General features: G+C 40.6%; 2 protein-coding genes across 3 annotated transcripts in view; both read right to left on the reverse strand.

Annotated features, from left to right (window-relative positions):
- Positions 1 to 13,443, reverse strand: part of TMEM45A (transmembrane protein 45A) — a 101,251-nt gene that overhangs the window by 53,227 nt on the left and 34,581 nt on the right. The window lies entirely within an intron of this gene.
- On the reverse strand, positions 987 to 8,004 carry LOC139004428 (small ribosomal subunit protein uS10-like). Its single transcript, XM_070407332.1, has 4 exons — positions 7,985 to 8,004; positions 5,908 to 6,316; positions 2,654 to 2,662; positions 987 to 1,034 (listed from the first exon to the last, which is right to left on the reverse strand). Exons 1-4 carry the CDS (start codon positions 8,002 to 8,004, stop codon positions 987 to 989), a joined length of 486 nt encoding a protein of 161 aa, XP_070263433.1.

Genomic DNA, 13,443 nt, shown 5'->3' on the forward strand with positions numbered 1-13,443 from the left:
GCTGATCCGGTGCCAGGAGGCCTCGAGGCTCCGCTGATCCCGGTGCTGGGAGGCATATTACCCTTTTACTATATAGGATAGAGGCCTGGGGGGCCGGCTGGTTTGCCCTGAAGGGTGTCCTGGATCAGGGTGGGGGTCCCCACTGGGGTGCCTGGCCAGCCTGGATGAGGGGATGATGGCTGTTTGCAGCTGGTCACACACCCTTCAGGGTGGAGGTCCCCATTGGGGTGCCTGGCCAGTCTGGGTGAGGGGCTGAGGGCTGCTTTCAGGCTGGCAGTTGTTGACTGAAGCTCCCAACCGCTCCTTTTTTTTCTCTTTCTTTAATTTTATTCTGGGCCAGCTTTAGCTCTGGCTCTAGCTCTGAGGCTTCCGCTGGTTTGTTTGCATTCTATAATTGAAACAATGTATAACTCCAGCTCTGAGATCCCGGGGTTTTGTTTAGCTTCTATATTTGTTACAAAGTTTCAAACTGCCAGCTCAGAGGCCAACAGCGCAGGCGGGGAACATTGGAGTCCTCCTTCACTGAAGCAAGCAAGCCTCATGTTTGCTTCCAGCTGCCTGGCTGCCGGCCGCCATCTTGGCTGACAGTTAATTTGCATATACTCACTGATTAGCCAATGAAAAGGGTAGCGGTCGTACCCTAATTACCATGTTTCTCTTTTATTAGTGTAGATATATATATATATATATATATATATATACACACACACACACACACACACACATACATACTACAAACAACTCTACTCCAACAAACTGGACAACCTAGACCAAATGGACATTCCTAATAAAATACAAGCTTCCAAAACTCAATCAGGAAGAATCAAAAAACCTGAATAGGCCAATAACTATGGAAGAAATTGAAGCAGTAATCAAAACACTACCAGCAAACAAAGGCCCCCGTCCAGATGGCTTCACAGTGGAGTTTTATCAAACATTCAAAGAAGAAATACAACCTATCCTTCTCGGATTATTCCAAAAAAAATTCAAGAGGAAGCACACTTCCCACCTCTTTCTTTGAAGCCAGCATTGACCTAAATCAAAAACCAGATAAAGACACTACAAAGAAAGAGAATTACAGGCCAATATCCATAATGAATATAAATGCTAAAATACTCAAAACTCTAGCAAATCGGATCCAGCATTACATTAGAAAGATCATACTCCATGACCAAGTGGGATTTATTCCGGGGATGCAAGGATGGTACAATATCCACAAATCAATAAATGTGATACATCACATAAACTAATTGAGAGACAAAAATCACATAAGCATATCCATTGATGCAGAAAAGCATTTTACAAAATCCAACACCCTTTCTTGATAAAAACTCTCAGCAAAATGGGAATAGAGGGTTCATACCTCAATATAATAAAAGCCTTATCTGACAAACCCACAGCCATCATCATACTCAATGGGTAAAAACTAAAACCATTTCCCTTAAGAACAGGAACAATACAGGGATGCGCACTCTCACCACTCCTGTTCGACATAGTACTGGAAGTTCTAGCCAGAGCTATCAGACAAGAAGAAGACATAAAAGAAACCCAAACTGGAAAATAAGAAGTAAAACTGTCATTATTCACAGATGACATGATATTGTACATAGAAAACCCTAAAGACTCCATTAAAAAACTACTAGACATAATAAATAAATTTGGCAATATAGCGGGATACAAAATTAACACCCAGAAATCTATGGCTTTTGTATACACCAATAATGAACTCACAGAGAGAAACTAAAAATAATCCCATTTACTATTGCAACAAAAAAATTTAAGATACCTAGGAATAAAGTTAACTAAGGAGGTATAAGACCTCTACTCAGAAAACTACAGGACGTTGAAAAAAGAGATAGAGGAAGACATTAACAAATGGAAGAATATACCGTGTTCATGGATGGTAGAATCAACATCATTAAAATGTCCATACAACCCAAAGCATTCTATAGATTCAATGCAATCCCATTAAAATACCAACGGCATATTTCACAAACCTAGAACAAACTGTCCAAAATTTCATATGGAATAAAAAAGACCCTGAATAGCCACAGCAATGAGAAAGAAGAACAAAGTAGGAGGGATCTCAATACCAGGTATCAGGCTATATTACAAAACCACTGTCCTCAAAACTGCCTGGTACTGGCACAAGAACAGACATATAGACTAGTGGAACATAACAGAGAACCCAGAAATCGACCCACACCATTATGTTCAATTAATATTTGACAAAGGAGGCAAGAACATACAATGGAGTCAAGACAGTCTGTTCAATAAATGGTGTTGGGAAAACTGGACAGATACATGCCAAAAAAAATGAAACTAGACCACCAGCTTACACCATACACAAAAACAAACTCAAAAAAAATAAGAAAAAACAATAAATAAATAGGTAAATAAATAAACTCAAAATAGATAAAGACTTCAATATAATATGGGAAACCATAAAAAACCATTGAAGAATCCGTAGGCAGCAAAATATCAGACATATGTTGTTGCAATATCTTTACTGATACAGCTCCTAGGACAATGGAAACTAAAGAGAAAATAAACAAATGGGACTACATGAAAATAAAAAGTTTCTGCACTGCAAAAGAAACCATCAACAAAACAAGAAAGCCCATTTCTTTCTTGCATGGGAGAACATATTTGCCAATGTTATCTCCAATAAGGGTTTAATCTCCAAAATTTACAGGGAACTCATACAACTTAACAAAAGAAAGATAAACATTCCAATTAAAAAAATGGGCAAAGGTCCTAAATAGACACTTTTCAAAAGAGGACATACAGAAGGCCAAGAGACACATAAAAACATGCTCAAAGTAACTAGTCATCTGAGAGATGCAAATCAAAACAACAATGAGGTACCATCTCACACCTGTCGAAAGGGCTATCATCAACAAATCAACAAATGACAAGTGCTGCCAACGATGTGGAGAAAAGGGAACCCTTGTGCACTGCTGGTGGGAATGCAGACTGGTACAGCCACAATGAAAAAATAGTATGGAGTTTCCTCAAGAAATTAAAAATGGAACTTCCATTTGACCCAGTAATCCCACTTCTAGGAATATATCCCAAAAAATCAGAAACACCAATCAGAAAGGATATATGCACCCCATGTTCATAGCAGCACAATTTATAATAGCTAAGATTTGGAAACAGCCTAAGTGCTCATCAGCAGATGAGTGGATTAAAAAATGGTGGTACATCTACACAATGGAATATTATGCTGCTGTAAAAAGGAAGGAATTCTTACCACTTTCAACAGCATGGATGGACCTGGAGAGCATTATGCTAAGCAAAATAAGCCAGTCGGAGAAAGATAAATATCACATGATCTCACTCATTTGTGGAATATAATGAACAACATGAACTGATGAACAAAAATAGATCCAGAGACAGAGAAGCATAAAACAGACCATCAAAACTCAGAGGGAAGGCAGGGGAGAGGGGATAAGAGATCAACCAAAGGACTTGTATGCATGCATATGAGCAGGACCAATGAACACAGACAGCAGAAGGGTGAGGGCATGTGCTGAGGGGTGGGAGCGGCCAGGGTGAGGTCAATGGGGAAAAAAAGGAGACACATGTAATACTTTAAACAATAAAGGGTTTAACTTGAAAAAAAGATTACAACAAAATTCACAATAGTGTCATGAAAGAACCAAGACTCAACCCCAAGTCTATGTTCAAAAGGGAGGAAAAATGACATCTGTTGGGCATCCACCACTCTAGGAGTGTATAGAGTCCTGTCAATTCTATGAGAGAGTATGTTCCTCTCCATTTTACATTAACGGACAGAGACTTGACAGGCTAACTTGCCCAGGTCAAAGAGCTTGTAAATAGCAATAGCAGGATCCTGACTCAAGTCTGTCTACCTCTATACCCCCGTCCTCTTCCCCATTACATCCACCCTTCTCTGTGCCTCAAAAGCTAATTGTAACTATCATTACGAGAATCATGAACATTTATTGAATGCTGACTCTGTATCAAACACTCTACTAAGGGCTTTCTATGCATTATCTAAGAAAGGTCAAGAAAGATGACTGTGACATAAACACAAAGGAGTTACCCACCTAGGAGGGATAGAAATGCCACTTCTCAGGCCCCTTCTTCTTCTTTTTTAAAAAAAATTCATTTCAGAGAGGAAGGGAGAGGAAGAGAGAGAGAGAAACATCAATGATGAAGAAGAATCATTGATTGGCTGCCTCCTGCATGCTCCCCACTGGGGACCGAGCCCGAAACCCTGGCATGTGCCCTTGACCAAAATAGAACCTGAGACCCTTCAGTCCGCAGGCTGACGCTCCACCCACTGAGCCATACCAGCCGGGGCCTCAGTCCCCATCTTCTATCATGTGAGTCAGAATCTGCATTTTAACAATCCCTAGGGGACTCAGCCCATTAAAATCGGAGAAGACTGCTTTGCATCGCTTTTGTTTTGCCTTTTATTTTAACAAAGAGTCGTTTTGGTAATGTGTAGGTATGACCTAACATTCTCCGTTGACCAGAGCTCACAAGGCACCAGTGAAAGGTACACAGAGGGCAGTTGTGGTTTAGGACGACGTCAGGGAGGGCACGAGGCCCACAAACACCTTTTCCCCAATACAGCTCTTTATCTTTGAGTGTTCCTGGTCCCCAGGCACACTCCATTAGATGCCAAATACCCTCCCCAGGAGGTCACTTCTTAAGGCAAAGTGCACTGACTGTGGGGTTGGCTCAAAGCTCTATGCAAGCCAGAATGGGACAAAACAGTGTTTCTCAAACCTGAGCTATAAGTAGACCTTTTAAGAAAAAGAAAAAGTTCTTTCAGAGCCAGTGTGTTGACTTAAGTTGTTTTAATTATAAATTTTCTTAAATAGTAAAAATACATATTTGGACAACTATAAAAATAAAAGCAATTTATAAATTAAATATAAGCAAAACTACAAAACCAACACAAGCCAGGAGAAGGACTCTTCTGATACCTCATCACAAATGAACCATGCCACATCACAGTCTCCCGTGCGTGGGTCCGTGAAATGTTTTTCTCGAGATCCCGTGGAAGAGCCTGTTTCCCACCCACAAACCGAAGAAATTTGTTTGTTTTGTCACGAGGTCTGATGATAGAACAGAAATCAAACTGTCCTGAGAAACCAAGGCTGTGACCCCAAGACTCACAGGGAAGAAGTTAAAGCTGGAAAGACCTTGCCATGGAGGTGACTCTTCCCTTGATCTTGAACTTCCAGTCTCATTGGACTGCACCCTCCCTGGCCCCACAGCACCTGCACATCTTTACCATAGCCCTTCTCTCCCACTGTTACACTCAGTCCCATCTCAGCAGCCAGGAGCTCCTTACTGACCAAAGCACCAAGCTTGCACTAAAAAATATTTCCTGAATGAAGCAAAGCAATGCTGCTATTATGCCAACTCATAGGCTACGGCCTTATAGCACTTATTGTCTTCTATTAGTTGTTACAGCCTACCACTAACTGCTCCATTTTTAAGTTTATGTCCTCTGATTTCAAATATTCCCCTCCCCCCCCCCCCCCCCCCCCCCCACCAACCAGACATTTGAGGTCTCACTTGGGGAGGAGAGGGCAGACACTAGCATTCACCATCACAGAACTTCATAAAACGAACCTTCAAAATCCCATTTCTGGGCAGGAAACAAAATCCTATCCAACAAGAAATCTAATTTTTAGTGCTTTTTCCCCCAAACCTCATAGACAGAAAAACACTCTGACCCCTAGAACATGTTATGAAAAGTTATTCTGTTACACAGGTCTGCCTTGAGGTGACAGAATTTCAATGTGAATAGTCATTTAAACCATCTGTGTCTTTGCCTTTGTCGTAGTATTCTGCATGTGTTTTGTTTTTAACACCTGATAGCCAATTTATTAAAAAGCCTGGTTTAAAAAGCCTGGCGACTTCAACCTCCACTCCCGGCTCACTGCTGATGGAAGTCATCTGCTTGACAATCTCAGAAGGGCTGTGCAAGTCGGTGAGCCGCCTGTGGATCCTCACCTGAAACCCATCCCAAGTCTTAGACCCCTCCCCACAGGGGGTCGTCCTTGTAGTGATTCCCAGAGTCTTGGTGGGCATCGGGACTGGCCCTTTCACTTTGAGATTCTTTTCCTTTGCGCCTCTGATCAAGTCAGCACACACCTTCCCCAGGGACTTGGCGTGGGGGCTGCTTAGCGTGATTCTAATTCGGTGAATCACCACCTCTGGTTCCAGGGCTGTCTTCCCGGTATGCGGTATGCGGCGCGGCTTCCTGACCCACTTGTTCTCCGGAGAACGAACACCGGTGAGTCCGGAGCCAGCGGACGGAGCTGCACTGCAGCAACCACGTCTTCCTCAAAGAGGATTTTGCATGTTTTTTGGAATAAATTTGTTGATTTTATAATTGAAGTGAGAAAAAAATCCTAAAATACCCCATCTTATACATTTTTTAAAAATGAAAAAAAAAAGATTAGGATCCAATGTCAACTTTTCTTTTGAATCTAACTTATAAAGGGAGAGAGAACCTGTGAGAAAAAATTAGATAAAGGCATCTAAACTCCAACCTCCTTTAAATTCAAGTTCAGAGAAGAGAAACTGGAGTGTTTTACAGCTCACTGTCTGCACAGGAAATGCCCTGATTCCTATACAGGGAAATGCGGGGTCTGAGTGAGTGGAAGTCTCCTTCCTACCTGCCCTCTCCCCTCTCCCCTGATTTGACCCTTAAAGTCATTACTTGATCCCAAAGAAATCTTTACCTTCGCTTGTCTCCCCTCCACCCCTGCCCCCCCCCCCCCCCCACACACACACACACCCGTCCCCACACCCTCCCCAGAAGGTCAGATATATGGATGTGGATGAGAATGAGCTGAGGGAATAAGGAGGATGAGTAACTGCTGGCTGGGCTGCCAGTGTCTGAGCTGGGTTGTGTGTCCATGAAGAACAGCAAGACTCCCTGAGAAAACTATACACGAGCCTCCCTTTGACAGAAACCTGAAAGATCACCAGAAAATGCGTCAGGAACCACTGTTGACATCTGTGCAAAAATGTCACCCACATTCTCGGTTCCTCCCTTTCAGTACTTGGTACCACTTTGAACGTGTGGAGGTAGACTTGCCACATTTAGCCACAATGACGACAAAAGTACAGAATATTAGTGAAATTTGAATGTCAGGTAAACAAATGATTTTTAACAGAAGTATGCCCTATATATTGCATGCATTATTTGAAATTCAAATTTCACTAGGCATCCTGTGTTTCATCTGGCAGCCCATGAAGGCATTTCCCTGGGGTAAAGAGCATTGCAAGTGCTCAGAGTGGAGATTTCTCAACAATACCCATGAAGCTAGTGATGAAATTAACACTAAAGTGCCACATGAAAATAATAAGGAAAATAAACAAGAATATTTGTATCTCTATTGGGTGGATCACTTTTGTAAAGTATATGATTATCTAACCACTATGTTGTACATCTGAAACTAAAACAAAATAATATTGAATGTAAATTGTAATGGAAAAATAAAAGTTTTAAACAAAAATAAATTTTAAAAAAATATTTCTACCTCCCCAAGAATCAAATCTATTAATCAGGGGTTGGCATGTTTCTTTGAGCAAGAGATCTCAGGTCGACTTGGTTGTGACTTCTGAATATTTTCAAATCTCTATTTAAACATCCTATGCTTTTCTGGATTGCACATTGGTTATTTCTTAATCACTAATGCTCCTGTGCCTCATTTATGCAACAAGAAATTTCATCTAAAATGGTGGTGGCCTCCTCAGGTAAGCTGAAGATACTTGGGCCAAGGTTCCATTGTAAGAGGCCACCTGGATTGGTATGGTTATGTCTTTTTCTTTTAATCAACAGATACTAAAAGTATAGCACAATCAAATTGTAGGATGCAGTGGGGAGGGAAGCTGGAAATTCTCTGATGTTAAAAATGGGTCATTTTCTTATTTGATAAGTTTAGAATCATTGGTCTAGGGCAATTTCCAATGCTTCTTTTACCTTTTCAGGATTCCTAGCATTCGGACACCAGAGCTACTGAATCATCGGTTCTTTACTGGTTCTTCTGAAAACTGGTTCTGAGCAAGTAAAACAAGAGAGGAAAATCTTGGGGCTCAAAGTAAGGACTGCCATAAGGGTGGACAAGTGTGATGGGCACTATACAGTGGAGCCCTGACTTATGAGTGTCCCGACTAACGAGTTTTTTGAGATACCAGCTGTCTCTCGGCTGATGTTTTGCATTGAGTTGACAGAGTAATTTGAGTTAACGAGCTCCTTAACGAGCTCGGTCTCGGAATGAATTAAACTCGTAAGTCAAGGCCCCACTGTATTAGTCTTGTTCCTTAAGACAGATTTAACAAATACAGATTGAGGACCTCGTGTACAGGAGGACCTGTTGGTGTTTTGTTCTTTTTCCTGTAGTCAAATGCCACAGTAAATTACTTTTTTTTTAAATGTTAGCTTTCAGTGAAGCTCTCCTTATTTTAATATGTTTTTTAATTGATTTAAGAGAGAAAGGAAGAGGATAAAGAGAAATATAGATTGGTGGCCTCCATATGCACCCCAACCAGGGATTGAACCTGGGTATGTGCCCTAACCAGGAATTGAACCAGCAACTTTTTGGTGCACGGGACAACACTCAACCAACTGAGCCATAACAGCCCTCCTTATTTTATTACCATACTTAAAACTCAAAACATTTCTTCGCCCCCAGTACTCTTCTCAGCACATCCCACCATCTGCCATACTATATATTTTGCTGCTTTATGTATTATCCGTGCCCTACCGTGAGCAAGAATTTATGTTTTTTAATTTTCTTCTTTCTATTCCTTCACCTCCTCTCCTTTGGCAACCATCAGATTGTTCTCTATATCTGTGGGTCTGTTTCTCCTCTGTTTTGTTATTTATTTTGTTTTTTTTAGAGTCCACATATAAGTGAGATCATATGGTATTTGTATTTCTCTGTATGACTTATTTCACTTAGCATGGTATCCTCTAGGTCCATATCACATCTTCTTTGTCCATTCATCTGCTGATGGACATCTCAGTTGCTTCCGTATCTTGGCTATTACTAGTAGTGCTGCAAAGAACATAGGGCTGCATGTATCTTTTGGAATTAGTGTTTTTGTTTTCTTTGGATGAATACCCAGAAGTGGAATTGCTGGCTAGTTCTACTACAGTTCTATTTTTAATTTTTTGAGGAATCTCCATACTGTTTTCTATAGTGTCTGCACCAATTTACAATCCCACCAAAAGTGGGTTCCCTTTTCTCCACATCCTCTTCAGCACTTGTTATTTGTTAATTTATTGATGACAGCCATTCTGACAAGTATGAAGTGATACCTCATGTGATTTTAATTTGAATTTCCCTGGTGATTAGTGATGTTGACCATCTTTTTATATGTCTTTCGGCCACCCGTATGTCCTCTTGAGAGAACTGTCTATTCAAGTCCTCTGCCTATCTTTTAATTGAATTATTTAGTTTTGTTTTTGGTGTTGTGTGAGTTATTTATATAATGTTGATGTTAACTCCTTATTGGATGTGTCATTTGCAAATATTTTCTCCCACTCAGTTGGTTGTCTTCATTTTATTGATGGTTTCTTTCACCGTGCAAAAACTTTTTAGTTTGATGTTTATTTTTTCCTTTGTTATCCTTGTTTCAAGGAGATGTAGCCCAAAAGATATTTCTGAGAACAATGTCAAAGAGCTTACTGATGATATTGTCATCTAGGAATTTTGTAGTTTCAGTTCTAACATCTAAGTCTTTAATACTACAGTAATTTACAGTAATGGGATAATTAATAGACATTTTGATCTCCATAAAAGAGGTGTTGCAAAGTTACTTTTTTACTTGCTTTCACTTATTCTCACTTTACAAATACAGGGTGAGGCAAAAGTAGGTTCACAGTTTTGAGTACATGAAACAGAGTTTACTCTTGCATTATTATTTTTTAAATATTGTATTGTTTTCCACTCAAACAACTGCAAACCTAATTTTGCTTCACCCTGTATTTATGCTGCACTAACTCTAGACCAGTTATTATATTTCTCTCTTGTTGACAATCTACTGCATACTGCATCTTCCAAAGATATAAATGAAAAGGAAGACAAAGTTTCTCGTTCAGTGATTTCTAATGTAGATGATGCCCCCAAAAGCATATATATATATATAATTTTAAATTATATTTATACTAGTGGCCCAGTGCATGATTAAATCGTGCACGTGTAGGGTCCCCTAGGCCTCGCCTGCAATCTAGGGCCATGTCCGCTGCCCCGCGAGGCCTTGCACGCTCCGCAGATGCTGCCGGCGCCCCTTGACGCTCTGCTGACGCTGCCTGCCGGCATCCTGGGGCAGGGGAGGGCCCGAGAGGTGCATGGAGCACCTGATGACCGGTCGTTTGGTCATTACGCATTATAGCCACTGGCCTTTTATAATATAGATATTTTAAATACCTATTTTAAAATACTGACATTAACAGATGATACAGAATTTCCATGTCTTAGTGTGAAAACAATTGAGAAACATTATTCTAGCCACATTAACTCACTTTCTGCCTTTGTTTGAAAATATAAAAGTCAATCTTGAACCAAAGCCTTCTTCCACTTAAAGCTTCCTAGTTTGAAAAAGATCCTGCTTAATTACTTAGGGGACTCTGTGGCACAGTGTGTTCTTTGTAATTTAATTTTTTTGAGTTATGACCAGTCTGTTGCAATCCAAAACTAATGTTTATTTTTTTAAAAAAAACCTTACAAAACACAAAACAAAAATCTAAAACTGTTTGGAAAGATGATTTCTTTCTTTTTTAAAAAACATATTTTATTGATTTCAGAGAAGAAGGGAGAGAGATAGAAACATCAATGATGAGGGAGAATCATTGATTGGCTGCCTCCTGCACACTCCACACTGGGGATCGAGCCCACAGCCCAAGCATATGCCCTGACTGGGAATCAAACCATGACCTCCTGGTTCATAGGTCGATGCTCAACTACTGAACTACACCGGCTGGGCAAAAGACAATTTCTTTTTTTTTTTTCTATTTACAATAACAGAGTTGTTTATGGCTAATTTGCCTTAAGTCTACCTGCATTACTGTCTTAGAAAATATTCCCAATGAGAGAACCTCAAAGTGCCTCCTCATTTTAACAGTGGACTAAGCTTACACCAAGTCTCAGGGGAAAAAAGTGAAGAAAGACTGTGTAATAACACCTTAAAATTGTGTGAGACTTTTAACCTTCAAAGTACATGATCTGATTAATTCCATGGAGGACCCTAGAAATGTGATTAGGAACACAGGAAGAAGTGAGGCTATTACACATGCAAGGTTCACAGTTGAGGCCCAGTCTCCTATATCCCCAGCTTCAAGCCTTTTTCACTCTTTTGCACTGACAGAAGTCAAAAAAGACATCTAATTAACTGATAAATCAGCAATTTGGTGGGGAAAACAAAATAACTAGAGAGATTGCTGTGCAAGTAAAATAACAAACCCAGTGGATAAAAAAGTTGTGGTACATTTACACAATGGAATACTATGCAACTGTAAAAAAGAAAGAACTCTTCCCATTTGCAACAGAATGGATGGACCTGGAGAGTATTATGCTAAGCAAAATAAGCCAGTCAGAGAAAGATAAGTATCACATGATCTCACTCATATGTGGAATCTAATGAACAAAATAAACTGGTGAACAAAATAGATCCAGAAATGTAGAAGCATGGAAAAGACTGTGGAATCTCAGAGGGAAGGAGGGGTGGGTGGGTGGGTGGGAAGAGATCAACCAAACCCAAAGACACAGACAATAGGGTGGTGAAGGCCTGGGGCGGGGGCAGGCTAGAAGAGGTCAATGGGGGGAAAAAGGGATGATATATGTAATTCTTTCAACAATAAAGATGTGGGGGAGGAGGGGAGAAAAACAGCAAGCCCCACAAAGGCTGACAGGAGTTTTTCCACTAACTCTACAGGATCTACTTGGACACACTGAGGGAGCTCAGAGGTCCTACACTAGATTGTCTTTGAGGCCCTATCCAGCTCCTTGACACCACTATTCAGTGTCCCCCTCTAGTGTTTCTGGCCAGCATCAAAGGGAGAGAGAGAAAAAAAAAAAATCATCGGATATAAGGAGGCTGCTACCTGGCACTAGGGATGGAAAATGAAAGCAGGGCCATAGGTTTCTGGAGGTATCTATCTCTGTTAATCAGCACTAGTATGGCTTACCATTCACTTAAACAATGCCAATGAATTAAGGACTTAATATGGACTAAGCACCTACAAATGCTTTACCTTTAGTGTGTTATCTTATCTGCCCATCCCAAGGGATACGAATTACTCTTAGTCTTTTGGTATTAACAGAGGAGAAAACTAAGGCTTAGAAAAGATAAATAACTTTTGAAAGACTTCTCACACCTAGTGAAATGGTGGAGCTGGGATTTGAACATGGTCTGGCTGACTCTGGAACCCATGCTCCTACTAATAGGCTCTTGTTTTTCCCTGGGAGGCAGTGCAACTCCCTGTTTGAAGAACAATGAGAATTCCAGCATGCTTGGCCCAGAGGATGATGCAGGGCAGGAGGGGAAATAAGGGAAGAAGTTTGGAAGTGAAGGTCAAAGACTATTCAAGATCAGCTGAAGACATTGCCAATACTGCTGTAGGCAGAGCTTCGCCAGGAACAGTCATAAGGATGAAAAGGAAGAGAGAAATGCAGCAGCTCCTGGCAAACAGATCCTCTGCCAGTATCCGGAAGTGAGGAAAGCTTTGAAGCAAAGAAGTTACATGGTCTGAATGGTATTTCAGGAAGATTAATTTGGCAGCCGTGTACAGAAGATACTAAAGAGAGCAAGAAGCTGGAGGCAAGAAAAATGGTTAAGAGGCAAATGCAGACACTCATTTCTGAGATGATGAGTCTGTGCCAGAGCAGAGTAGTGAGAACAGGGAAAAGGAACAAATATGAGCATTACCGGACACTAAGGAAGAACTGACGGCCCCTGGGTGAAGCATGGTAATGATCCCTCCTTAGGGAAAACTGCTGTTTTAGAATTCTCTGCTGTTTTGAAATTCTCTGTTATTTTTAGACTGTAAAATAACTTTGTTTTTTAGCTTGAATAATAGAAGAGATAAGCTTAATTGTCTGACCTTGCAAGCCAGCCATCTAACGTAAGAGACTGATATGATGTTACTGATGCCAGATGTCTGGATAGATATGTACCCAAGGTTGCAGGTGTCTGGATAGATATGATACGATACTCAAGGTTACAAGTTGTCTGTATAGATATGACAGGTGTTTTCTAGATATGATATGTACTCAAGGTTACAAGCTGTCTACAAAAATAACTGACACAAGGACCTAAAAAAGATATAAAAAGAGAATGCTTCCTCCTTTGGGTGTTCAGAATTTGACAGAGGCAATCTGCTCTAAACCTGCGCTCAATAAAGATGACTCCTAACTAATTGGCTGATTAAGGTGTCTT

Source organism: Myotis yumanensis, unplaced genomic scaffold (assembly GCF_028538775.1).
Source record: "Myotis yumanensis isolate MYYU_CA2020_CCGP unplaced genomic scaffold, mMyoYum1.0.hap1 SCAF_2, whole genome shotgun sequence".
Lineage (NCBI taxonomy): Eukaryota > Metazoa > Chordata > Mammalia > Chiroptera > Vespertilionidae > Myotis > Myotis yumanensis.